The sequence below is a fragment of the Macaca nemestrina genome, chromosome 20, assembly GCF_043159975.1.
Source record: "Macaca nemestrina isolate mMacNem1 chromosome 20, mMacNem.hap1, whole genome shotgun sequence".
Taxonomy (NCBI): domain Eukaryota; kingdom Metazoa; phylum Chordata; class Mammalia; order Primates; family Cercopithecidae; genus Macaca; species Macaca nemestrina.
In genome coordinates this window covers 10,629,200-10,656,435 of record NC_092144.1, presented here as the reverse complement: position 1 = coordinate 10,656,435, position 27,236 = coordinate 10,629,200, and the positions used below count along the sequence as shown (strand labels likewise).

At 51.5% G+C, this 27,236-nt stretch overlaps 1 protein-coding gene across 7 annotated transcripts in view; it reads left to right on the top strand.

Moving 5' to 3' along the window:
- Positions 1-25,349, top strand: part of LOC105473260 (KN motif and ankyrin repeat domains 2) — a 36,171-nt gene extending 10,822 nt beyond the window's left edge. For 4 of the 7 annotated variants that reach the window (XM_071086588.1, XM_011727146.3, XM_011727075.3 and 1 more), the window contains 9 exons: positions 8,989-9,180; positions 9,286-9,388; positions 11,912-12,151; positions 13,143-13,230; positions 14,736-14,955; positions 16,143-16,285; positions 19,070-19,270; positions 19,352-19,441; positions 23,049-25,349. In XM_071086588.1, the coding sequence (XP_070942689.1) occupies positions 8,989-9,180; positions 9,286-9,388; positions 11,912-12,151; positions 13,143-13,230; positions 14,736-14,955; positions 16,143-16,285; positions 19,070-19,270; positions 19,352-19,441; positions 23,049-23,102 (1,331 nt within the window). In that variant the 3' untranslated portion in view covers positions 23,103-25,349. The remainder of the gene's footprint in view (positions 1-8,988; positions 9,181-9,285; positions 9,389-11,911; positions 12,152-13,142; positions 13,231-14,735; positions 14,956-16,142; positions 16,286-19,069; positions 19,271-19,351; positions 19,442-23,048) is intronic. The other 3 variants (XM_071086589.1, XM_011727270.3, XM_024789573.2) reach the window with 1 other exon arrangement.
- The last annotated feature ends 1,887 nt before the right edge of the window (positions 25,350-27,236 follow it).

Sequence of the window (27,236 nt, the reverse complement as noted above, 5' to 3'; positions counted from 1 at the left end):
CGTTGGCCAGGCTGGTTTCGAACTCCTGACTTCATGATCTGCCCGCCTTGGCCTCCCAAAGTTCTGGGATTACAGGCGTGAGCCACTGCACCCGCCTACCCTCTTCTCTAATCCCCTCATAGTGGGTATCTGGTTACTTCTAATTTCCGGCCACCACAAACAATGCTGGAGTCATCGTCACACATCCCCTTCTGTGGGACTGCCCATTCCTAGAGGATTTGCAACTTCACTCTAAGTCCTGTCTGATCTTTCCCAAAAAAGACCCTCCCTGTCTGCATTCCTAACACCATGCTCCGGTTCAAGGTGTCCATTTTCTCATATCCTCACCAACATACAGCTTTATCTGTCTTTCTAATTTTTCTTCCCTGTTTTTTTGAGACAGAGTTTTCACTCTTGCTACCCAGGCTGGAGTGCAGTGGCGCGATCTCGGCTCACTGCAGCCTCCATCTCCCAGGTTCAAGCGATTCTCCTGCCTCGGCCTCCTGAGTGTCTGGGATCACAGGCATGCGCCACCACGCCCAGCTAATTTTGTATTTTTAGTAGAGACGGGGTTTCTTCATGTTGGTCAGGCTGGTCTCCAACTCCCGACCTCAGTTGATCTGCCTGCCTTGGCCTCCCAAAGTGCTGGAATTAACAGGCGTGAGCCACTGCGCCTGGCCTCTTCTTTCTTTTTCTTTTTCTTTTTTGAGACAGAGTCTTGCTCTGTTGCCCAGACTAGAGTGCAGTGGCGCGATCTTGGCTCACTGCAACCTCCGCCTCCCAGGTTCAAGCGATTCTTGTGCTTCAGCATCTCCAGTAGCTGGGATTACAGGCGTGCCACCACGCCTGGCTGATTTTTGTATTTTTAGTAGAGACGGGGTTTCACCATGTTGGCCAGACTGGTCTCAAACTCCCGACCTCAGGTGATCCGCAACCTCAGGTGATCCGCCCACCTCGGCCTCCCAAAGTGCTGGGATTACAGGTGTGAGCTACCACGCCCGCCCCTATCTTTCTAATTTTTTTTATCCATCTGATAGCTGCTACATAATGGTATCTCCTCATTGTTTTGTTTTTTGAGACAGGGTCTCATTGTGTCACCCAGGCTGGAGTGCAGTGGCACAGTCACAGTTCACTGCAGCCTCAACCTCTTGGGCTCACAAGATCCTTCTACCTCAGCCTCCCGAGTAGCTAGGACTAAAGGCATGTGCCACCACATTCAGGTAATTTTTTGTAGAGATGGGGTCTTGCTCTGTTGCTCAGGTTGGTCTCAAATTCCAGGGCTGAAGTGATCCATCTTAGCCTCCCAAAATCCTGGGATTAGAGATGCGAGCCTTGGAATTCAGCCCTCCTTATTGTTTTCATTGGCATAGCTCTGATAGGCAGTGAGAGATACGGCTTCTCTGTGTGTGCCTAATAAGGTTCCTCTGTAAGTCAATTACTTGTAGCCTTTCTCCATTTTTTCTCTGAGCAGTTTTTAGAAGTTCCTGGTATCTTCCAGAGTCAAAACTGGTAAACTACGGCCTGTGGGCCAGATACAGCCCAAAACCTGTTTTTCTACAACCCACAGCTAAGAATGATTTTTACGTTTTTTTTTTTTTAAATGGTTGAACGATTTAAAAAGTATATTTTGGGCCAAGTACACTGACTCATGCCTGTAATCCCAGCACTTTGGAGGCTGAGGCCGAAGGATTGCTTTAGGCCAGGAGTTTGAGACCAGCCTGGGCAATATAGTGACACCCCGTCTCTACAAAAAAAGTAAAACAATTAGTTTGGCATGGTGGCCTGCAGCTGTAGACCCAGCTACTCAGGAAGGTGAGGCAGAAGAATTCCTTGAGCCCAGGAATTTTGTTGTTGTGGAGATGGGGTTCCACCATGTTGCCCAGCCTGGTTTCAAACTCCTGGGCTCAAGCGATCTACCCGCCTCGGCCTCCCAAAGTGCTGGGATTACAGGCGTCAACCACCATGCCCAGCAAGCGCAGGATTTTGAGGCTGCAGCAAGCTATGATTGGACTCCAGCCTGGGCAACAGAAGTTGCCTGAAGTAGACTGGGCATGGTGGCTCACCTGAGGTCAGGATGTGGAGACCAACCCTGGCCAACATGGTGAAACTTGTCTCTACAACAATACAAAAATTAGCCGGGCATGATGGCGGGTGCCTGTCATCCCAGCTACTTGGAAGGCTGAGGCAAGAGAATCGCTTGAACTCGGGAGGTGGAGGTTGCAGTGAGCTGAGATCACGCCATTGCACTCCAGCCTGGGCAACAAGAGCGAGGCTTCGTCTCAAAAAAAAAAAAAAAAAAAAAGGTGCCTGAAGTGACTGCCTGCTTCTCTGTTGGGGCAGAATGGGCTTTGGGTGCTGCTCTAGTTTATTTATGGATTTTTTCACATTAAAAAAAAAAATAGACACAGAGTCTCGCCCTGTCTCAAAAAAAATAATATTTCTTGACATGAACAAGATAATATGAAATTCACACTTATTGGATACAGCCACGCAGAAGCATTTACATACTGTCTGTGGCTGGTTTTGTATTAGAACTATGCCACAGTTGAGCAGTTGCAACCAAGTCCTTGTGTGTGACGTAACCAAAAATGTTTGCTATCTAGCCCTCCCCAGAAAGTTTGTTGACCCTGTTCTACAAGATTATCCCTTGCCAACTTTTGCCTGTGCCAATCTCCGGCACTCCCCCACCGCACCCATGAAGATCTTAGAGGTCTTCATTTTTGTTTTTGTTTTTGTTTTTGAGACAGAGTCTTGCTCTGTCATCCAGGCTGGAGTGCTGTGGCACGATCTCAGCTCACTGCAACCTCCACCTCCCTGGTTCAAGCAATTCTGCCTCATCCTCCCAAGTAGCTAGGATTACAGGTGCCTGCCGCCATACCCGGCTAACTTTTGTATTATCAGTAGAGACTGGGTTTCACCATGTTGGCCGGGCTGATCTCAAACTCCTGACCTCAAGTGATCCGCCCACCTTGGCCTCCCAAAGTGCTGGGATTACAGGCGTGAGCCACCGCGCCTGGCCAGAGGTCTTCGTTTTGAATATAATTAAAACCATTATTGTGCTTGGAGGAATTTTTTTTTTTTTTTGAGATAGAGTCTCGCTCTGTCCCCCAGGCTGGAGTGCAGTGGCGTGATCTTGGCTCACTGCAAGCTCCGCCTCCCAGGTTCATGCCGTTCTCCTGCCTCAGCCTCCTGAGTAGCTGGGACTACAGGCACCCACCACCACTCCCGACTAATTTTTTGTATTTATAGTGGAGACGGGGTTTCACTGTGTTAGCCAGGATGGTCTCGATCTCCTGACCTCATGATCCGCCTGTCTTGGCCTCCCAAAGTGCTGGGATTACAGGCGTGAGCCACCGAGCCCGGCCTGGAGGAATTTTTTAAAGAATCTTAACGGGCCACATTGACTCAACACCTGTAATCTCAGCACTTTGGTGGGAAAATTGCTTTGAGTCCAGGAGTTCAGGGCCAGCCTAGGCAACATAGTAAGGCTGCCTTCTCTACAAAAAATATAAAAATTGGCCGGGCACGGTGGCTCATGCCTGTAATCCCAGCACTTTGGGAGGCCAGAGTGGGCAGATCACGAGGTCAGGAGTTCGAGACCAACCTGGCCAACATAGTGAAACTCCATCTCTACTAAAAATACAAAAAATTTAGCCGGGCATGGTGGTGGGCACCTGCTACTACTCGGGAGGCTGAGGCAGGAGAATCGCTTAAACCCGGGAGGCGGAGGTTGCAGTGAGCTGAGATGGCCCCACTCCACTCCAGCCTGGGGTGACAATGCAAGACTCTGTCTCAAAAAAACAAAAAATTAATCGGGTATGGTGGCGCATGCCTGTAGTCCCAGCTACTCGGGAGGCTGAAGTGGGAGGATCACTTGAGCCCAGGAGTTCAAAGCTGGAGTGAGCTGTGATCATGCCGCTGCACTCCAGCCTGGACAATAGAGTGAGACCCTGTCACTGAATGAATGAATGAATGAATGAATGAATGAATCTTTCCCCTTCCTGAGTTCCTGATACTCTGCTACATTATTTCCCTTTAGCTTTGTAGTTGTACTTTCATCTTAATTCTTCACAATTTCTTTCTTGTGTACGGTGTGAGACAGGGATCCAGCTTGGCTCTTCTCATGTAAAGTAAGCTGCTTCTCCCAAAACCACACCACAGAATCCACCGTCTCCCACTGGCTTGTGGTAACCTCTTCTGTCTTACCCTCAGTGCCCAGAGATTGGAGCCTGTGCTGGGCTGTCTTCTCTCTCCCATTGGTCCATTTGTTAATGCAAAAATGCCCTTCTGTTCTCATGGTTGTGACTTTGAAATATGTTTAACTCTCTCACAGACCAACGACTCCATCTTTGCTCTTTTTCTGTAGGATTGTCTTAGCTCATCAATGGACTTTAGTTCTTTTGTGTGAATTTTAGTATCAGTTGGCACCATTCCCCAGTGGGATAACAATAAGAAGTATGATCAATTTTATTATTACTTGTTGTTGTTATTTTAGCATTCTGTGTCTAACCTTGAATTCCTTAGACTGGAAGGAGCCATCCCAGGTTTTGAAGTCACTGCCTACTTTTCTGTTGGGGCAGAATGGGCTTTGGTTCTACTCTAGTTTGTATGTTTTTATTTTTTTCACTTTTTTTTTTTTTTTTTGAGACAGAGTCTCACTCTGTCACCCAGGCTGGAGTTCAGTGTCATAATTTCGGCTCAATGCAATCTCTGCCTCCTGGGTTCAAGCGATTCTCCTGCCCCAGCCTCCCAAGTACCTGGGACTACAGGTGCATGCCACCACACCTGGCTAATTTTTTATATTTTTAGTAGAGATGGGGTTTAACCATGTTAGCCACGATGTTCTCAATCTCCTAACCTTGTGGTCTGCCTGCCTCAGCCTCCCAAAGTCCTGGGATTACAGTCGTGAGCCACTGCGCCTGCCTTTTTTTTTTTTTTTAATATAGGGTCTAGGCTGGGCGCAGTGGCTCACGCCTGTAATCCCAGCACTTTGGGAGGCTGAGGTGAGTGGATCACCTGAGGTCAGGAGTTCGAGACCAGCCTGACCCACACGGAGAAACCCCATGTCTACTAAAAATACAAAATTAGCCAGGCTTGGTGGCGCATGCCTATAATCCCAGCTACTTGGGAAGGCTGAGGCAGGAGAATCGCTTGAACCTGGGAGGTGGAGGTTGCAGTGAGCCGAGATCACGCCATTGCACTCCAGCCTGGGCAACAAGAGCAAAACTCCGTCTCAAAAAAAAAAAACCAAAAAACATAGGGTCTCACTCCGTCACCCAGGCTGGAGTACAGCAGTGCTGTCATAGCTCAATGTAACTTCAAACTCCCGGGCTCAAGCAATGCTCTCATCTCAGCCAAGTATAGTCCGGAGTAGTTAGGACTATAGGCACACTCCACCACACCTGGCTAATTTTTTAATTGTAGAGATAGAGTCTTGCGCTCTTACCCAGGCTGGTCTTCAACTCCTGGCCTCAAGCGATCCTCCTGCCTCAGCCTCTCAAAATTTTTTCACCATTTAAAATATTGTGGTAACATAGATAAAACATAAAATTTACCATCTGGCCAGGCGTGGTGGCTGACGCCTGTAATCCCAGCACTTTGGGAGGCTGAGGCGGGCGGATCATTTAAGGTCAGGAGTTCGAGACCAACCTGGCCAACATGGCGAAACCCCGTCTCTACTAAAAATACAAATTAGCTGGGCGTGGTGGCACACGCCTGTAATCCCAGCTACTCAAGAAGAATTGCTTGAATCCGGGAGGCAGAGGTTGCAGTGAGTCGAGATTACATCACTGCACTCCAACCTAGACGACAAAGCAAGACTCCGTCCAAAAAAAAAAAAATTTAACCATCTTATCCATTTTTGAGTATATAATTCAATGGCATTAAGTACATTTGCATCGTTTGTTTGTGTGTGTTTTTTCTTGTGTTTGTTAGGGACAGGATCTCCCTATGTTGCCCAAACTGGTTTCACACTCCTGGGCTCAAGTGATCCTCCCCCCTCAGCCTCCCAAAGTCCTAGGATTATAGGTGTGAACCACCATGTCCAGCCCATTCACACTATTGCACAACCATCACCACCATCTATCTTTAGAACTTTCTTATCTTTCCAAACTGAAACTCTGTCCCCATTAAACACTCACTCCCATTCTCCTTCCCCCAGCCCCTGGCACCCACCATTCTATTTTCTGTCTGTTTAAATCTGACAACTCTAGGGCCGGGCGCAGTGGTCCACACCTGTAACCCCAGCACTTTTGGAGTCTGAGGCAGATGGATCACTTGAGGTCAGGAGTTCGAGATCACCCTGGCCAACTTGGTGAAACATTGTCTCTAGTAAAAACACAAAAATCAGCCAGGCATGGTGGTGGGCACCTGTAGTCCCAACTATTCAGGAGGCTGAGGCAGGAGAATCACTTGAACCCGGGAGGCAGAGGTTGCGATGAGCTGAGATTGCGCCACTGCAGTCCAGCCTGGACAATGGAGCAAGACTGTATCTAATAATAATAATAATAATAATTAATCTTGGCAACTCTAGGGACCTCCTGTGAATGGAATCATGCAATGTTTTTGTCCCTTTTGCATCTGGCTTCTTTCACTTAGCATAACATTGCTCCACCTCATTTTTTGGCTCTCCCAGGATTTTTTTTTTTTTTGGAGACAGAGTCCCGCTCTATCCCCCAGGCTGGAGTACAGTGGCATGATCTCTGCTCACTGCAACCTCCGCCTCCCAGGTTCAAGCGATTCTCCTGCCTCAGCCTTCCAAGTAGCTGGGATTACAAATGTGCACCACCATGCCCGGCTAATTTTTGTATTTTTAGTAGAGATGGGGTTTTGCCATGTTGGCCACGCTGGTCTCTTAACTCCTGACTTCAAGTGATCCACCCACCTCAGCCTCCCAAAGTGTTGGGATTACAAGCGTGAGCTACCGCGCCCGGCCTCTCCCAGGATTTCAAGTTAGGCGCCCTGCACTTTGGGCAGAGATTGACATTGTGAATCCGTCTCCTGGCCACGCAGTATGTTTGTTTATTTCATGTGAATTTATTGCCAAATTTAAAAAGAAAAATCAAGAGACTGACATAGCAACTGGCATTTCCTCTCGCTCGGTTCCCCACTCATGAGTTCAAGCCCTGGCTCTGGCATGGTTTTTATGTTTTCTGTGGTCTGAGCTGGCCACACCCTGGTCTGGGGATGCTGTTGGCCGTGCTGATGACCGAGTGTCTCATGCAACCAGCCCTGTCTATGTTACTCTTTGCCTGCGTCCAGCATTTGGTCACTGTTCTGTACTAAACTTGAATGTTGCCTGTGGGCCTCATGAAGTCACTGTATATGGCAAAACAAATTTAAGGCTGGGCATAGTGGCTCACGCTTATAATCCCAGCTATGCGAGAGGCTGAGGTGGAAGGATTCCTTGAGCTCTGGAGTTCAGGAGCAGCCTGGATAATATAACAAGACCCTGTCACAAAGAAAAAAAAAAAAAAACCAACAACCTTTTTATCCATTAAAGGGAATTCAAATTAATTGGTCTTCAGAGTTGGCGCCCCGGGGGACAGGAAGGGGAAGCCCCGAGGAAATGCTGACACAGAAGGCACGCATGGGCTGGGCGGTGCTGCTCAGCCTGTAATCCCAGCACTTTGGAAGGCAGATCACTTGAGCTCAGGAGTTCAAGACCAGCCTGGGCAACACAGTGAAACCCCATCTCTACAAAAATTACAGAAAATTAGCCGGACACAGTGGCATGTGCCTTTACTGCCTGCCACTCGGTGGCTGAGGCAGGAGAATCACTTGAACTCCGGAGGCACAGGTTACAGTGAGCCGAGATCGCATCACTGCATTCAAGCTTGGGTGAAGGGAGTGAAACCCTGTCTTAAAAAGCAGCCTGGGGGGGACCTGAGTGGATTCCAAGACATTGGTGGCTACACGAAAAGGAAACGACTTTTATTCCACGCCGTGACTGGCAGTCCAGGACCTCAGCGTCCAGGAAGTCACCTTTGTCCTCAGACCAACCTGGGTGGGTGTTTTGTTTTGTTGTCTTTTGTTTTGTTTCGTTTTTTTAGTCAGGATGTGTTTTTTTTTTTTAATTTTTTTTTTTATTTTCAAGAAGGAGTCTCGCTCTGTCACCCAGGCTGGAGTGCAGTGGTGTGATCTCGGCTCACTGCAACCTCTGCCTCCCTGGTTCAAGCAATTCTCCTGCCTCAGCCTCCCTAGTTGCTGGGATTACAGTCATCCCCACCCCACCACGCCCAGCTAATTTTTGTATTTTTAGTAGAGATAGGGTTTCACCATGTTGGCCAGGCTGGTCTTGAACTCCTGACCTCATGATCTGCCCGCCTCAGCCTCCCAGAGTGCTGGGATTACAGGCATCAGCCACTGTGCCCAGCAGCGAAGACGTGTTTTTATCTGATTTATTTTTATTTATTTATTTTTTTAAGAGGCAGAGTCTTGCTCTGTTGCCCAGGCTGGAGTGCAATGGCATGATCTCTGCTCACTGCAACCTCCGCCTCCCAGGTTCAAGCAATTCTCCTGCTTCAGCCTCCTAAGTAGCTAGAATGACAGGTGTGCACCACCACGCCCGACTAAAGTAGAGACAGGGTTTCACCATGTTAGCCAGGCTGGTCTCGAACTTCTGATCTCAGGTGATCCGCCCGCCTCGGCCTCCCAAAGTGCTGGGATTACAGGCGTGAGCCACTGTGCCTGGCCGAACCTTATTTTTAGAGATCACTCAGGCTCGAGCCAGGAATATAGGACCACAGGATTGTCACTTGTCCCTGACTAACTGCTGGGCAGGCACCAAACAGCTTGGAACTGCATTCTGCCACCTGCTCAAGGGGTGATCTTGGCAGCTCCGCGCCTCAGTTTCCTCATCTGTAATAATCCGACTTCCCTTCGAGGGCAAGGAAGACTGGCTGTGGTAAAACAAAAATCAGCCCTGTTACAGCTCCTGGCCCAGGGTGTATGACCCGCAGGGCAGGAGCTATCAGGCTGTGGTGGTTTGGCTTTTATGACCAAGAGCAGACACCCCATTTCCTGTCCCTCCAGGCCTCCCACAAGTTACTGCCGAATCGTCCTCGTCACCCCCAGGGTCCAAAGTAGCCTCCCTTACACAGCCTGAGAAGACCACAGGCCGAGAGCCTGCCCGGGACACCACCCACAGGGAGCCCACCAGGCAAGCAGCCTCCCGAGAGACCGAGGAGGCCGGGGGCGCCGGTAAGTGGTGGGTGGCTGCCAAGAGGGATGGGGCACCCAGATGGCACCAGCTTGGAGTCTGGCCCTGAAGGATTCTCACAACACCTCCTCTGTTCTCCCCTCCAGGCGGGCCCCCAGCAGGCGTGCGATCTATCATGAAACGGAAAGAGGAGGTTGCAGACCCCACGGCCCACCGGAGGAGCCTCCAGTTTGTGGGGGTCAACGGCGGGTGAGAGGAGAAGACCCCCACTCCCCCCACACTTCCTGCCCCTCCTCCATTCATCCATGCACGAGAGCCTCCTAATTTCCTCATTCCAAGCCCCTTGCTTTGGTTAATTCGTTTAATCAAACCACAATACAGAGATGAGGAAACTGAGGCACGGGGAGGCTGAGCGCGTTGCTGGAGCTCACTCAGTGACCCAGGAGTCAGCCCCAGGTGCCCTGGCTCAAGAACTCAAGGTGTGCTGGCCGGGCGCGGTGGCTCAAGCCTGTAATCCCAGCACTTTGGGAGGCCGAGACGGGCGGATCACGAGGCCAGGAGATCGAGACCATCCTGGCTAACACAGTGAAACCCCGTCTCTACTAAAAAAAAATACAAAAAACTAGCCGGGCGAGGTGGCAGGCGCCTGTAGTCCCAGCTACTCAGGAGGCTGAGGCAGGAGAATGACGTAAACCCGGGAGGCGGAGCTTGCAGTGAGCTGAGATCCGGCCACTGTACTCCAGCCCGGGCGACAGAGTGAGACTCCGTCTCAAAAAAAAAAAAAAAAAAGAACTCAAGGTGTAACCACTGCACAGCTCTACCCCACAGAAGGTGCCGGACTCAGCTTCCTGCCTTAATAGAGCTCCTGGTACAGTGGGCAGCTGGGCACAGATGGGTGGTTGGAGCCACTCATCAGGTTGTGGTTGGAGCCATGATGGGGAACACTCAGGTGGTACCGGGCCTCAGGAAAGACACAGGTGGCCCTAGGGGAGTCCCAGAAGGAGGAGACGCAGGTGCTGCGGGAGAAGTAGGAGCTAGCAAGGCGAAGAGAGAGGGCACGAGGAGGGCTCTCCTGGCAGGGGCATAGCATGGGTAAAGGCTCAGAGGCAGGAAAGCAGAGTGACATGAGAAGTGGGAGGCAGGGAGTGATGGTTGGTTTGGGGCCTTGAATGCCGAGCCTAGAAGCTTGATTAGGTTTTGTCCAGAGCCAGCAAGAAACACGAGAGAGCCCTATTTGCAGTGGAACAGGAGGTCTGAATCACCTGTGTTTAATAGGGTTAGAAGTGGCCAGGCACAGTGGCTCACATCTGTCCTCCCAGCACTTTGGGAGGCTGAGGCGTGTAGATCACTTGAGTTCAGGAGTTTGAGACCAGCCTAGCCAACATGGTGAAATTCCATCTCTGTTAAAAATACAAAAAATAGTTGGGTGTGGTGGGTGCCTATAGTCTCAGCTACTTGGGAGGCTGAGGCAGGAGAATCGCTTGAACCCAGGAGACAGAGGTTGCAGTGAACCGAGATTGCACCATTGCACTCCAGCCTGGGTGACAGAGCGACACTCCATCTCAAAAAAAAAGAGGCTAGGCCGGGCGCGGTGGCTTAAGCCTGTAATCCCAGCACTTTGGGAGGCCGAGACGGGCGGATCATGAGGTCAGGAGATCGAGACCATCCTGGCTAACACGGTGAAACCCCGTCTCTACTAAAAAATACAAAAAACTAGCCGGGCGAAGTGGCGGGCGCCTGTAGTCCCAGCTACTCGGGAGGCTGAGGCAGGAGAATGGCGTGAACCCGAGAGGAGGAGCTTGCAGTGAGCTGAGATCCGGCCACTGCACTCCAGCCTGGGTGACAGAGCGAGACTCCGTCTCAAAAAAAAAAAAAAAAAAAAAAAAAAAAAGAGGCTAGAGGCGGCTGTGCGCAATGGCTTACACCTTTCTTTAATCCCAGCATTTTGGGATGCTGAGGCAGGCGGATCGCCTGAGCTCAGGAGTTTGCAATCAGCCTGGCCAACATGGCGAAACCCTGTCTCTACTAAAAGAATACAAAAATTAGCTGAGCACAGTGGTGCGAACCTGTAGTCCCAGCTATTTGGGAGGCTCAGGCAGAAGAATCACTTGAACCCAGGAGGCAGAGGTTTCAGTGAGCCAAGATCACACCACTACAGTCCAGCCTGGGCAAAAGTCAGACCCTATCTTAAAAAGGCTGGAGATATGGCTGGGTGCAGTGGCTCACACCTGTAATCCCAACACTTTGGGAGGCCGAGGTGGGCAGATCACTTGCATTCAGAAGTTCGAGACCAGGCTGGCCAAATAGTGAAACTCTGTCTCTACTAAAAATACAAAAATTAGCCATGCGTGATGGCAGGCTCCTGTAATCCCAGCTACCCGGGAGGCTGAGGCAGGAGAATTGCTTGAACCCAGGAGGTGGAGGGGTGGAGGTTGCAGTGAGCACCACTGCACTCCAGCCTGGGCAACAGAGCAGGACTCTGTCTCAAAAAAAAAAAGAGGGTGGGTATGCTAGAAATGTCGAAGGGCAGCAGGTGAAAAGCAGTGCCCCTCCCCCCAAGCATGATCACAATCACTGCTAATGTTTATTGAGCGCTTACTGTATACCAGTTGCTGTAAACTACATGGCACAGCCCCAGAATGTCAACACTGCCATTGAACAGATGGGGAAGCTGAGGCCCACAGAGGTCAGGTCACCGGATTCCTGCCTTCCTTTCCCACCATTTCTCATCCCATCTGCAGCGTCTCCCCTGCCCCGCTTGTACCTCCCCAGGTATGAGTCATCATCGGAGGACTCCAGCACGGCAGAGAACATCTCAGACAACGACAGCACAGAGAACGAGGCCCCAGAGCCAAGGGAGAGGGTTCCGAGTGTGGCCGAAGCCCCCCAGCTCAGGCCTGCAGGGACGGCCGTGGCCAAGACTAGCCGGCAGGAATGCCAGCTATCTCGAGAATCTCAACACATACCCACTGCTGAGGGGGCATCAGGATCAAACACGGAGGAGGAGATCAGGTCCGTTTTCTGGGTGGGAGGGATTCAGGCAGGGCCGGGGGTGGATGACCTCTGCCTCAAACCTCACCATTCAAGCCCTTCGAAGGACCTTCCTATCAGTCATGCATACTTTAGTCTGAATTAGCAAACAAGCACTTGCCCCTTCTGGGCATCTGAAGTTCTGGAGGCTTTGCTAAAGGGCCTGGTGGAAGTATTTTGGGCTGCCGGGGTTAGGATTTGGGGGGCCAGCCAAAGTTTTTTTGTTTTTTTTGTGGGTTTTTTTGTTTTTTTGTTTTTGTTTTTGTTTTTGTTTTTGTTTTTGTTTTTTTGAGATGGAGTCTGGCTCTGTCGCCCAGGCTGGAGTGCAGTGGCCAGATCTCAGCTCACTGCAAGCTCCACCTCCCGGGTTTACGCCATTCTCCTGCCTCAGCCTCCCAAGTAGCTGGGACTACAGGTGCCCGCCACCTCGCCCGGCTAGTTTTTTGTATTTTTTAGTAGAGACAGGGTTTCACTGTGTTAGCCAGGATGGTCTTGATCTCCTGACCTCGTGATCCGCCCGTCTCGGCCTCCCAAAGTGCTGGGGTTACAGGCTTGAGCCACCGCGCCCGGCTAGCCAGCCAAAGTTTATCCTGAAGTCACCCACCTACTTTGGGACGTTTCCTCTACCTGCCTGTTCTATTTATGTCTCTTTTTCATTCCCCTGGTGAAAAAATTTGCCCTTGGGAAATATTTTCCATCTGCCAATGGGCATTTGGAATAAACTTTGGCTTGGTGTCCACTCTCCCTTGGGGGTCTGCGTGTTCCCCACATCTGCCCCTTGGGGTGCAATGTAAATGTGTGTCCTCGGTGAAGGAGGGTCTGAGATGCCACCATTCAGGTGACCCTAGTGTAAGTGACGTGGTACAGAATGTCAAGTCCCTTCCCAGGCACCACAGCGGGATGTGAGGATTTTGGGGGAGAATGCAGGGGGCTGGGGGCTTACTTAGTCCCCTGCTTTGTCTGTTCCTGGCAGGATGGAGCTAAGCCCTGATCTCATCTCAGCCTGCTTGGCCCTGGAAAAGTACCTGGACAATCCCAACGCCCTCACGGAGCGGGAGCTGGTACGATCCCCACCCGCACTCCTACCTCCACCCCACCCGTGGCCTCTTCTCATCCTCAGTGACTTCCTGCTTCTGCCTAGTGGGGACCCTGAGACCCAAGCCCAGAGCTTGGGGGTGGGTGGTGCTCAAGTAATGGGCCTCGGAGAGAGGCGAGGGAGATAGGGAGGACGAACACTCACTGGCCAACCCTGGCCTTAGGTTGCTGTTCTTCCTGGGGGCTTCAGGGGCGGGGCATCCAGATTTCCCTTTTGGGGCACCTACACTTGACTTTGGAGATTATAACCAGGGCCGGGTGTGGTGGCTCATGCCTGTCATCCTATTGCTTTGGGAGGCCAAGGCAGGAGGATCACTTGAGGCCAGGAGTTCAAGACCAGCCTGGGCAACATAGTGAGACCCCATTTCTATAAACAAATTATTTTATTTATTTATTTATTTATTTATTTATTTATTTGAGATGGAGTCTTGCTCTGTCGCCCAGGCTGGAGTGCAGTGGCCGGATCTCAGCTCACTGCAAGCTCCACCTCCCGGGTTTACGCCATTCTCCTGCCTCAGCCTCCCAAGTAGCTGGGACTACAGGAGTGTGCCACCACGTCTGGTTAATTTTCTCATATTTTGAGTAGAGACAGGGTTTCACCATGTTGGGCAGGATGGTCTCAAACTCATGACCTCAAGTGATCCGCCTGCCTTAGCCTCCCAAAGTGCTGGGATTACAGGCGTGAACCACTGCATTCAGCCTCTACAAATTCTTTTAAAAATTAGCCGGGCATAGTGGTGCATGTCTGTGGTCCCAGGTACTTGGGAGGCAGAGACGAGAGGATGGCTTGAGCCTAGGAGGTTGAGGCTGCGGTGAGTCCTGATCATGTCACTGCACTCCAGCCTAGGCAACAGAACGAGACTCTGTCTCACACACAAAAAAAAGAGAGAGAGAGACAGAGTAATTATATCCAGGGTGGAGGTGCTCACACCTTCCTCGGGGAACATGTTGGGGATTGCAAAGTCCACACCCCACTCCAAGGGTCTTTTTTTTTTTTTTTTTTTTGAGACACAGTCTCGCTCTGTCGCCCAGGCTGGGGTGCAGTGGCCGGATCTCAGCTCACTGCAAGCTCCGCCTCCTGGGTTTAGGCCATTCTCCTGCCTCAGCCTCCCGAGTAGCTGGGACTACAGGCGCCCGCCACCTCGCCCGGCTAGTTTTTTGTATTTTTTAGTAGAGACGGGGTTTCACCGTGTTAGCCAGGATGGTCTCGATCTCCTGACCTCGTGATCCGCCCGTCTCGGCCTCCCAAAGTGCTGGGATTACAGGCTTGAGCCACTGCGCCCGGCCACTCCAAGGGTCTTATTGGGACAGAGATGTCTATACTTCCCTCTGGGAGCGCTTGCACTTCCCTTGAGATCCTTTTCCAGGACAAGGGCACCACGCTTTGCTTCAGGGGGGCCCGTCTGCGGTTGGGGGTATCCCAGTGGGCCTCCCCTGCCCTCATGTCCTCTCCCACCTGACTTGCCTACAGAAAGTGGCCTACACCACAGTGCTGCAGGAGTGGCTGCGCCTGGCCTGCCGCAGCGATGCACACGCCGAGCTGGTGCGGCGGCACCTGGTCACGTTCCGGGCCATGTCTGCGCGGCTGCTGGACTACGTGGTCAACATCGCCGACAGCAACGGCAACACGGCGCTGCACTACTCCGTGTCTCATGCCAACTTCCCCGTGGTGCAGCAGCTGCTCGATAGCGGTGAGCCCAGCGGGGAGGACAAGGCGACTCTAAAGCAGCCGGCTGTCCGCCATGCCCAGTCTGATAGGGAAGATGCTGCCCTCCCCGTCTGGTGGGGAAGATGATGGAGGAGTCGCGGCCTTCTCAGTATAATAGAGGGAACACCTCTCTCCCAGTCCACCTTCCACTCAGATGTGGAGGGACACCAGCCTTCCAGTTTGATAGAGGAGGCAGCGCCTTCCCAGTTCAATGGTGGGGGTATATGGCACTCCCAGTCTGATGGAGGAGATGCTCCCTTCCCAGTCTGATAGAGGAGATGCCACCCTTCCAGTCTGATGTGGGGGAGACACCACCTGCCTAGTTTAATGGAGGAGACACCTTCCCAGTAGGGGGAATGTGGCCCTCCCAGTCTGATAGAGGAGAGGCTGCCTTCCCAGTCTAATAGTGGAGACACTGCCCTCCTAGTCTAATGAGTGAGACACCACCTTCCCAGTCTAACGAGGGAAACATAACTCTCCTAGTCTGATAGCAGAGACTCCACCCTCCTGGTCTTATGCGGGAGATGCTGTCCTCCCAGTCTGATGGAGGAGACACTGCCTCCCCAGTCTGGTGGGGGAGGCACGGGCCCTACCTTTAGCCAGCGTAATGGAAAAGGCAGAAATGATGTTAGGGAAAACATGTGGCCCTCCAGCATCCCCAAACATGCCTGCATGATGGAGGTGACATCTCTGGAGCCCTGGTCTAAGAGAAGGATGCGTCCTCAAGTCTTGGGCTTAGAAAGAAGATGTGGCCCTCAGTTTGGCAGGAAGAAACTTGCCCTTCCCTCTTTGATTGGGGGAGACAGCCTCCCAGGCTGATGAAGGACTCAGGGCCCACAATCTGATGGGGGAGACATGGGCCAGTCTGAGGGTAAATGGCTGTTCCAAAATTAACGGGGGAGACCCAGTTCCTATTCTCAGCCCTAAATATAGATGCCAGCATCGGGGCCCCAAATCTGATGGAGGAGGGACCGTCTCCAACTTTAGGAGCCCCTGGTGTAATGGGGTGACCCAATGGAGATGGAGGCCTCTGGGGTAGAGTGGGGTCCTCTGAGAAAAGGGAGGGATTAGGGCATGCCTAGACTGATGGAGGAGACATGATACCCACGTTGCTTGGGGCAGTCCACTAGCACAGATGCCTGGTCTGAGGGTTCACACCACCCCTCTTAGGTGTCTGCAAGGTGGACAAACAGAACCGTGCTGGCTACAGCCCTATTATGCTCACCGCTCTGGCCACCCTGAAGACCCAGGACGACATCGAGACTGTCCTTCAGCTCTTCCGGCTCGGTGACGTCAATGCCAAAGCCAGCCAGGTATGGGACCCCCTGCTGCTGCAGAACCAGGCTGTTCTTCCTACTTTATGACATCCCGGCTGAGTGACAGGCCCAAACCCAGGTGGTCTAGCTCCAGAGCCCTGCTCTTCATGGCCAGGCTGTCTCTGACACAGGACCTTCTTGTGGAAACTGGAAGGAGTGGAGGATATGGGGGTCCTTACCTTTCTTAATATGACCCCGTCCCACATCCTGCTGGACAGTTCATTGAGCAGCAGCTGGGTTCCCTGGGCTGTACACTCGGGATTCAAACAGTGAACAAGCAGGCATGGTCTCCTGAAGCTCACTAACTAGCCCGTGCTTCAAGCCATAAGCATTTCAGGGAGCACCGGGAGTTGAGCCAGTTTGGCCTCAGGGCTGCAGGAAACCACCAGGGGAGTTTAAGCCGAAGTGGCGTGGCCTGATTCCTGGTCTGAGCGCACTCTTTGGCTGTGTGTTGGGAAGCAGAAACAGGTACTGTGCAGGTGACTGGGGCTTATGGACAGGTGTGTGGGCAAAAGAGCAGGGAAGCCAGGACCCACTGGGGACAGTGAGGAGGAGAGGGATTGCCAACAGCCTGAAGATAGCAAAGGAACAAAACAGGGAGCTGTGACAGGCCATAACAGGCATAACCCTGCTTTATCTTTATTGATTTAATTTTGTTTTAATTTCCAAGAGATTTTTTTAGTGGCTTCATTTTCAAAAAATTAAGGCCGGGCACCGTGGCTCATGCCTATAATCCCAGCACTGTGGGAGGCCAAGGTGGGTGGATCATCTGAGGTTAGGAGTTCGAGACCAGCCTGACCAACATGGTGAAACCCTGTCTTTATTAAAATATAAAACAATTAGCTGGGCATGGTGGCATGTGCGTATAATCCCAGCCACTCAGGAGGCTGAGGCAGGAGAATTGCTTGAACCTGGGAAGTGGAAGTTGCAGTAAGCTGAGATCACACCACTGTACCCCAGCCTGAGCTACAGAGTGAGACTCTGTCTCAAAAAAAAAAAAAAAAAAAATTGGCCAGGCACGGTGGCTTACGCCTGTAATCCCAGCGCTTTGGGAGGCCGAGGTAGGCGGATCACAAGGTCAGTAGTTCGAGACCAGTCTGACCAACATGGTGAAACCCCATCTCTACTAAAAAAAAAAAATACAAAAATTAGCTGGGCGTGGTGGCATGCACCTGTAATCCCAGCTACTCAAGGCAGGAGAATCGCTTGAACCAGGAGGCAGAGGTTGCAGTGAGCCAAGATCGCGCCACTGCACTCCAGCCTGGGTGACAGAGCAAGACTCCATCTCAAAAAAAAAAAAAAAAAAAAAAATTAAGGTGAGGCTCACCAAGGTGACTCATGCCTGTAACCCCAGCACTTTGGGAAAACAAAGCGGGAGAATTGCTTCAGGTCAGGAGTTCGAGACCAGCCTGAGGAACCTAGAGACGCTCCCCCCCGCATACCTCCTCTCTATTTAAAAAGAAAGAAAAGAAGGTGAAATTCACAAAACATAAGATTTACCCCTTTATTTCTAACTTTTTATTTTATTTTATTTCTATTTTTTATTTTTTGAGACAGGGTCTCACTTTGTCACCCAGGCTGGAGTGCAGTGGTACAATCACAGCTTGCTGCAGCCTTGACCTCTCATGATCAAACAGTCCTCCCACCTCAGGCCACCAAGTAGCTGGGACTACAAGCATGCATGTGGCACCATGCCCGGCTAATTTTTTTTTTTTTTTTAAGAGATGGGGTTTTGCCAAGTTGCTCAGGCTGTATTTTATTTATTTTTTTGCTAGAGATGTGGTCTCGCTCTGTTGCCCAGGCTGATCTCTAACTCCTGGCGTCAAGCAGTCCTCCCACCTCGGCCTCCCAAAGTGCCAGGATTACAGGCGTAAGCCACAGTGCCCAGAATTAACCCTTTTAGGCTGGGCACAGTGGCTCACGCCTGTAATCCCGGCACTTTGGGAGGCCGAGGCTGGTGGATCACGAGGTGAAGAAATCGAGACCATCCTGGCCAACATGGTGAAACTCCATCTCTACTAAAAATACAAAAATTAGGTGGGCGTAGTGGCATACGCCTATCATCTCAGCTACTCAGGAGGCTGAGGCAGGAGAGTTGCTTGAACCCAGGAGGCGGAGGTTGCAGTGAGCTGAGATTGCGCCACTGCACTCCAGCCTGGCAAAAGAGCGAGACTCTGTCTCCAAAAACAAAAAAATAATTAACCCTTTTAAAGTGAACAGTTAGGCTGGGCAACATGGCAAAACCCTATCTGTACAAAAAATACAAAAATCAGCCAGGCATTGTGGTGCATGCCAACAGTCTCAGCTACTCGGGAGGCTGAGGTGGGAGGATCACCTGAGCCTGGGGAGGTCGAGGCTGTACCAAGCTGCAATCATGCCTCTGCACGCCAACCTGGGCAACAGAGCAAGACCCCGTCTCTAAAATAAAGCAAAAGAAAACCAAAAGCCCTACTGGCGTGAAATACATTCACCCTGTTGTGCAACCAACACCTCCATCTAGTTCCAGAACGTTCTCTTCACCCCCAAAGGAAACCTGTATTCATCCTCATTTCCTCTGCCCCCACTTCTCCCAGCCTCTGGCAACCCCTCATCTGCTTTCTGTCTCTATGGATTGATTACTCCCCTGGTGGTGGGAGGGTTGTTTGAGATTCAGGGGGAGAGGAGCGAGTTGAGGGTACATTTCACCATCAGAGTATGTGGGAGCTACAGCAGGTTCTAGAGCAGGGGGTGACCTGCTCTGGGGCCTGCATGAGCCATAATCCTGTCCCTTGCCCTCCCCAGGCAGGACAGACGGCCCTGATGCTGGCAGTCAGCCACGGGCGGGTGGACGTTGTCAAAGCCCTGCTGGCCTGTGAGGCAGACATCAATGTGCAAGATGATGATGGCTCCACGGCCCTCATGTGCGCCTGTGAGCACGGCCACAAGGAGATTGCAGGGCTGCTGCTGGCTGTACCCAGCTGTGACATCTCACTCACAGATCGCGTGAGTCTCCAACCAGGTGCACCCCGGGGAGGGCGGGAGCACAGCGTGGGGACGTCATTCATAGCACTGGATACTTTGCAGGATGGGAGCACAGCTCTGATGGTGGCCTTGGACGCGGGGCAGAGTGAGATTGCGTCCATGCTGTATTCCCGCATGAACATCAAATGCTCGGTGAGTCTCAACCCGGCCGGGGAGGCGTGGGGTGGGTGGGGCTCTGAGAGGAGAGAGATTTGTTTTTCTTTTTGTTTTTGAGACGGAGTCTCACTCTCGCCCAGGCTGGAGCGCAGTGGCACGATCTGGGCTCACTGCAACCTCCGCCTCCCAGCTTCAAGCGATTCTGCTGCCTCAGCCTCCTGAGTAGCTGGGATTACAGGTGTGCACCACCACGCCCAGCTAATTTTTGTATTTTTAGTAGAGATGGGGTTCCACCATGTTGATCAGGCTGGTCTCGAACTCCTGACCTCATGATCTGCCCACCTCAGCCTCCCAAAGTGCTAGGATTACAGGCATGAGCCACTGCGCCTAGCCTTGTTTTTGTTTCGAGACTGAGTCTTACTCTGTCACCCAGGCTGGATTGCAGTGGCACAATTTTAGTTTATTGCAGCCTCTACTTCCTGGGCTCAAGTGATCCTTTCACCTCAGCCTCCTGAGTAGCTGGGACTACAGGTGCTCACCACCACACCTGGCTGAGTTGTTTTGTTTTGTTTTGAAACAAAGTCTTGCTCTATCACCCAGGCTGGAATACAGTGGCGCAGTCTTGGCTCACTGCAACCTGTATCTCCCAGGTTCGAGCAACTCTCCTGCCTCAGGCTCCAGAGTAGCTGGGATTACAGGTACACACCACCATGCCCAGCTAATTTTTGTGTTTTTAGTAGAGATGGGATTTCACTGTGTTGGCCACGCTGGTCTTGAACTCCTGAGCTCAAGTGATCTGCCCGCCTCTGCCTCCCAAAGTGCTGGGATTACAGGAGTGAGCCACCGCACCCGGCCATTTTTTTTCTATTCTTTGTGGAGGCTGGGTCTCACTCTGTTGCCCAGGCTGGTCTTGAAATCCTGGGCTCAAGCCATGCTTCCTCCTCGGCCTCCGAAAGCGCTGGGATTACAGGGGTCAGCCACTGCGCCTGGCCAGAGGAGACGGATGTTTATGAAGAGCTGATTGTGCACGGGGTCCATGCTAAGGATAAAGTCAGGATATGGTCAGCTGCTTGCTGAACCTTCATAGTGCCCCAGTGAGGAAATTAGTCACAGAGAGGCTTCATGGCCATGGTTGGCACAGCAGTATCCGCGCCGGGGTCTGTCTGGTTCCAAATGCGTAACTTAGTCATCATTCACTCATTTGAAAAATATTTATTGAGTGCCTGCTGTGTGTTAGGCCCAGTTCTGGGTAGTCCCCAGTGGTCACAGCACTGATCAAAACAGAAAACAGTATCCACCCTTGTGGAGTGGGCATTCTGGTAAGAGATACAATCAGGCTGGGTATGGTGGCTCACGTCTATAATCCCAGCATCTTGGGGGGCTGAGGCGGGAGGACTGCTTGACCCCAGGAGTTTGAGACCAGCCTGGGCAACATAGGGAGACCCTGTCTCCGCAAAAATACAAAAATGAGGCCAGGTGCGGTGGCTCACGCCTGTAATCCCAGCACTCTGGGAGGCTGAGGCGGGCGGATCACAAGGTCAGGAGATTGAGACCATCCTGGCTAACATGGTGAAACCCCGTCTCTACTAAAAAATACAAAAAAAAAGTTAGCTGGGCATGGTGGCGGGTGCCTGTAGTCCCAGCTACTCGGGAGGCTGAGGCAGGAGAATGGTGTGAACCCGGGAGGTGGAGCTTGCAGTGAGCCGAGATGGCGCCACTGCACTCCAGCCTGGGCGACAGAGCGAGACTCCGTCTCAAAAAATAATAATAATAATACAAAAATGAGTGGGTGTGTTGGTGTATGCCTGTACTCCCAGCTACTCGGGAGGCTGAGGCAGGAGGATCACTTGAACCCAGGAGGTGAAGGCTGCAGTGAGCCGTGGTTGCATCACTATATGGTGACAGAGTGCCACCTTGTCTGGGAAAAAAAAAAAAAAAGAGGCCGGGCATGGTGGCTCATGCCTGTAATCCCAGCACTTTGGGAGGCCAAGGCAGGCGGATCATTTGAGGTAAGGGGTTCAAGACCAGCCTGGCCAACATGGTGAAACTCCATCTCTACTAAAAAAGTACAAAATATTAGCTGGGTGTGGTGGCACATGCCTTTAATCCCAGCTATTCTGGAGGCTGAGGTGGGAGAATCACTTGAACCTGGGAGGCGGAGGGTGCAGTGAGCCAGAGATCATGCCATTGGGTGACAAGAGCAAAACTCTGTCTCAAAACAAACAAAAAAAAAACCCAAGGGACGTGGGATGGCAAGTGATGGGGAAGCTATTGGAGGCCCTCAGAGAAGAGATGACATTTGAGTCAACACTTGGAGAAGTTAGGGAGTGAATCATATGGTCTTCCAGGTAGCAGGAACAGGCAGTGCAAAGGCCCTGAGGCAGAGGTGTGCCTGATGTGTTTAAGGAGCATTCAGGCCAGACTCAGTGGTTCACGCCTGTAATCCCAGCACTTTGGGATGCCATGGCGGGCGGATCGCCTGAGGTCAGGAGTTTGAGACCAGCCTGGCCAACATGGTGAAACCCTATCTCTACTAAAAATACAAAAATTAGCTGGGCATGGTGGTGGGCGCCTGTAATCCCAGCCACTCAGGAGGCTGAGGCATGAGAATTGCTTGAACCTGGGAGGTGCAGGTTACAGTGAGATGAGATCACGCCACTGCACTCCAGCCTGGGTGACAGAGCGAGACTCCGTCTCAAAAAAAAAAAAAAAAAAAAAAAAATTAGCTGGACGTGGTGGTGCATGCCTATAGTTCCAGCTACTTGGAAGGCTAAGGCGGGAGGATTGCTTGAGCCCAGGTGGTCGAGGCTGCTGTGAGCTATGATTGGACCACTACACTCCAGCCTGGTGACAGAGCAAGACCCTGTCTTTAATAAAAAAAAATCTAGGCCAGGCACAGTGTCTCACGCCTGTAATCCCAACACTTTGGGAGGCCGAGGTAGGCGGATCACCAGGAGTTCAAGACCAGCCTGACCAACGTGGAGAAACCCCGTCTCTACTAAAAATACAAAATTAGCCGGACGTGGTGGCGCATGCCTGTAATCCCAGCTATCCCAGCTACTAAGGAGGCTGAGGCAGGAGAATCACTTGAACCCAGGAGGTGGAGGTTGCAGTGAGCCAAGATCACACCATTGCACTCCAGCCTAGGCAACAAGAGTAAAACTGTCTCGAAAAAGAAAAAGAAAAAAAAAGCCAAAGTCCTCTCCAAAGTCCACCAGGCCCTGCACAACCACCCTCACCTTCCCCACGACTGTTTCTCTCCCCCTTCAGCCACACTGGCCTTATTGCCACGACCCCTCTGCACTTACCCCAGGGCCTTTGCATGTGCTGTTTCCGCTGCCTGGAATGCCCTTCCCTGCTTGTTGGTCCCTTGATGCCATTCACAGTCAGCTGAGACCTCACCCTCCCTGAGCAGCCACTGTCCACCCTCATTCCTTTGCATCCCTCACCCCTGGTGAACATCTTCGACCACAGTCATGAGTTTGTTTCTTCAAGGCGGTGCCCCTAGAGTGCCACCTCCTTGGGGCCAGGGGCCATGCCTCCCTCTTGCTCACCCACCCTATCTACCAGGCCAGCCACCACGTCGGCGCCTCGGGGGATTGGAAAGGATCCCAAACAAAAAGAATTCTGCTTCTCGTTTCAGTTTGCCCCGATGTCAGATGACGAGAGCCCTACATCATCCTCGGCAGAAGAGTAGCTGTGAGGGAGGCGGGGGCCACCAGCCCCGGAGCAAACCGTCCCTTGTCCCCGTCTCCTCCCTGTTCCCATTCCTCCCTGGCCCACCCCACTCACACTCCCCAAGGCCCATGGCTGAAAGGCAAGCGAGCTTTCCCTCTGCTTCCCTGGGGGAGCCCCGACGGCCACAGGACTCCAGCTCCAAGCGGGTTTTCTTGGCTCCCCGGATCAAAGCGGCCGCAGCGCAGACCGAAGCAAAATTCTTGTATACATTGGCGCCAGGGCTGATGCTGGGGTGTGGGTTTTATGAAGAACATTGAGAACAATCAGCTGGTAATTATGGATGGAGGAAGAGGGAGAGGAAAAAAATATTGTATTTTTGAATCCGTGTTGCAGGAGGGGGCGGGAATCTTAGGATTTGTTGCCAGATTTGAAAGTCACTGGAGCTTGCATATTTTCATTTTAATCCTAAGTGTTATTACGTACCAGTTTGGGGTTCACCCTTCATCCCTCACATTTAATTGTCTGATATAGAATAGTGTTATGCCCACTGCCCCCCTCTAGACGGCTTTGTTAGGGGAATTTTCTTCTGGTTGTTTCACGAGACAGATCCTGGCCTTGTCACCCAGGACAGAAAACTCAGTCTTTTCACCCTCATTCAAATGAAGTGACTCAGGACAAGTTCTGTGACTTAACAGGGAACCAATTCACAATGAGAAATTACCAGCCAGGCCTGGTGACTCACATCTGTACTCCCAGCACTTTGGGAGGGCAAGGCAAGAGCTTGAGCCTAGACATTCAAGACCATAGCAACATAGCAAGACCCATCTCTACAAGAAATGTGAAAATTAGCCAGGCGTGGTGGTGCGCACCTGTAGTCCCAGCTACTTGGGAGGCTGAGCCCTGGAGGTCGAGGCTGCAGTGAGCTGTGCCACTGCACTTCAGCCTAGGTGACACAGCGAGACCCTGTCTCCAGAAAAAAAAAAAAAAAATTACCCAGAAACCCCTCCCTTCCCCACATGGAGGTCTTGGCAAATGTTAATTTTCCTAGAAAATCCTTCAGACCTGGAGACGAAGAAAAGAATCTGGCTCTCAGGGTGACTTCTGTGTCCCCCCGCCAGGCCCCGGAGTATGGTCACAGGGCCGTCCTGTTCCTCCCTGGGACTCCAGAATTTCTCTCCTCAAAGGAAAGAAAACAGGGCATGTGCTTGTTGGCAAAACGCAGGGCCAGCTCCCAAGAACCCCATGTGTGCACGATTAAAAGTTGGCCGTTCCCAGGCCTCCCGGCGCAAACTTAAAGAGACAGGGCTTTGCTGAAAACCAAACATGGGCCAGCTGGCCTTTTTAACAACCTAGAGGCTTTCCGGAGCTGCCTGGAACAGAGCCTGCGGGAAACAGAGCTTGCCAGAGACGCTCACAGTTTCCTTCGTGGCCTGTTTTGGTCCCCCAAGAATCTCCACATCATTTTCTTTCTTGTGCCTTTTCCTTGGTGAGCAACAGAAAGGGAAGGGTTCCAAGCCTCTAAAAATGTGCCTTGTGATCAGGAGTGTGCTCCAAACCAAATATGTGCGCTGCCCTTTCGAGGCCAGTGAGCTCAGCCCCCAAGGCTTTAAAAGCCACATTTCAGCAAGAGAAAGCGCCGAGAGCTCGCAGGTTCATTAAAGAAGGCAAAGCACTGGTTTCTCTCCTTAGAAAAGTAGGTTTCTTGGCTTGATGTAGATTGGCTTGCTTTGATTTTTAGTGAAGGGAATGTACGTAAAACAAAATAGGGCTTGGCTGGTCAAAGGAGACAGGAAGGAAGAAAGGAAGGATGGATGGATGGATAGATGGATGGATGGATGGTATTTTCATGTAAATTGCAGAGAAAACAAAACCAAAGCTGATTGGAAACAATGAGTTGCTGGTGTCTGAGGGGAAAGGACGCAGTTTTGGGCAGCTTTGAGAAGCGGTACAAGAGTGCTGTGCCTGTGTGTCCATCCCTGGAGCCAGCCAGTGCATTTATTTTAAACTCTTAGAAGCAACTTCTTGGCCCAGGAATGCGAGACCCCTGAGGTGGGTCCACGCGTCTCTCTACGCTTCCTTCTCTCCGTGGGATACCGGGCTCGTGCCTCTGTGCCCATTCTCTTCTCACGCGTATCCATGAGTTTTAATTTCACTTTCTGATCACGGTACGTCCATAAAGCCAGTATTACACTTAATTGAAGTATTCTTTTTTGTAATCGTTTTTTTAGAAGGTAAACAAATTTAATAAAGCTACCAATAATGTTGATGGTTCTGTGTCTTTTTTCACTCTGCTCCCTTTTAAGCTTTAAGATAGACATCTTCCCTTTTTTTTTTTTTTTTTTTTTGAGACAGAGTTTTGCTTCTTGTCACCCAGCCTGGAGTGCAGTGGCGCGATCTTGGCTCAATGCAACCTCTGCCTCCTGGATTCAAGCAATTCTCCTGCCTCGATTATCCCGAGTAGCTGGGACTACAGGCGCCCGCCACCACACCCGGCTAATTTTTGTATTTTGGGTAGAGACGGGGGTTTCACCATGTTGGTCAGGCTAGTCTCGAACTCCTGACCTCAGGTGATCCACCCGCCTCAGCCTCCCAGAGTGCTGGGATTACAGGCGTGAACCACCGCTTTTTGTTGTTTTTGGAGAGAGAGTCTCACTCCGTCTCCCAGGTTGGAGTACAGTGGTACAAATCCTAGCTCACTGCAGTCTCTACCTCCAGCGCTCAAGCGATCCTCCCACCTCAACCTTCTGACTAGCTGGGACCACAGGCTTGCGCCACCACCCCGACTTCTTGTTGTTTTTTTTTTGAGACGGAGTCTCGCTCTGTCGCCCAGGCTGGAGTGCAGTGGCGCAATCTCGGCTCACTGCAAGCTCCGCCTCCCGGGTTCACGCCATTCTCCTGCCTCAGCCTCCCGAGTAGCTGGGACTACAGGCGCCCGCCCCTGCGCCCGGCTAATTTTTTCTATTTTTAGTAGAGACGGGGTTTCACCATGGTCTCGATCTCCTGACCTTGTGATCCGCCCACCTCGGCCTCCCAAAGTGCTGGGATTACAGGCGTGAGCCACCACGCCTGGCCGACTTCTTGTTGTTGAGACGGAGTCTCCCTCTGTCACCCAGGCTGGAGTGCAGTGGTGCGATCTTGGCTCACTGAAACCTCCGCCTCGTGCGCCTTGTGGACTAAAGCAATTATCCTGTCTCAGCCTCCTGAGTAGCTTGGATTAGAAGCACCCACCACCACACCCAGCTAATTTTTGTATTTTTAGTAGAGATGGGTTTTCACCATGTTGGCCAGGCCGGTCTTGAACTCCTGACCTCAAGTGATCCGTCCGCCTCGGCCTCCCAAAGTGCTGGGATTATAGGCGTGAGCCACCGCGCCCGGCCTAATTTATAAATTTTTTGTAGAAATGGGGTTTTGCTATGTTGCCCAAGCCAGTCTCGAACTTCCGGTCTCCTGCTACCCTCCCGCCTCGGCCTCCCAAAGTGCTGGGATTATACACATGAGCTGCTGCAAATCTCTTTTTCAAAATGGACTTATTTAGGAAAGTGTTCAAAGCTACAGAACAGTTGAAGAATATCACAGTAAACACCTTCATGCTCTGTCCTAGACCAGCACCCAACAATAGCATAGCCACTAGCTATATGTGGCTATTTTCATTTAAAGTTAAATGAGACTGGGCGTGGTGGCTCACGCCTGTAATTCCAGTACTTTGGGAGGCTGAGGCAGGTGGATCACCTGAGGTCAGGAGTTCAAGACCAGCCTGGGCAACATCGTGAAATCCTGTCTCTACTAAAAATACAAAAAAATTAGCTGGGCATGGTGGCCGGCATCTGTAGTCCCAGCTACTCAGGAGCCTGAGGCCAGAGAATCACTTGAACCGAGGAGGCAGGGGTTGCAGTGAGCTGAGATTGCGCCACTGCACTCCAGCCTGGGCAACAGAGCAAGACTCCATCTATAAATACATACATACATACATACATACATAATAATTAGCAGGCTTGTGCCTGTAGTCCCAGCTACTCAGGAGGCTGAGGCAGGTGGGAAGATCACTCGAGGCCAGGAGTTCGAGGCTGCAGTGAGCTGTGATTACCCCACTGCGCTCCAGCCTTGGTGACAGAGTGAGACTTTGTCTCTAAAAAAAATTTTTTTTAAGTAAATG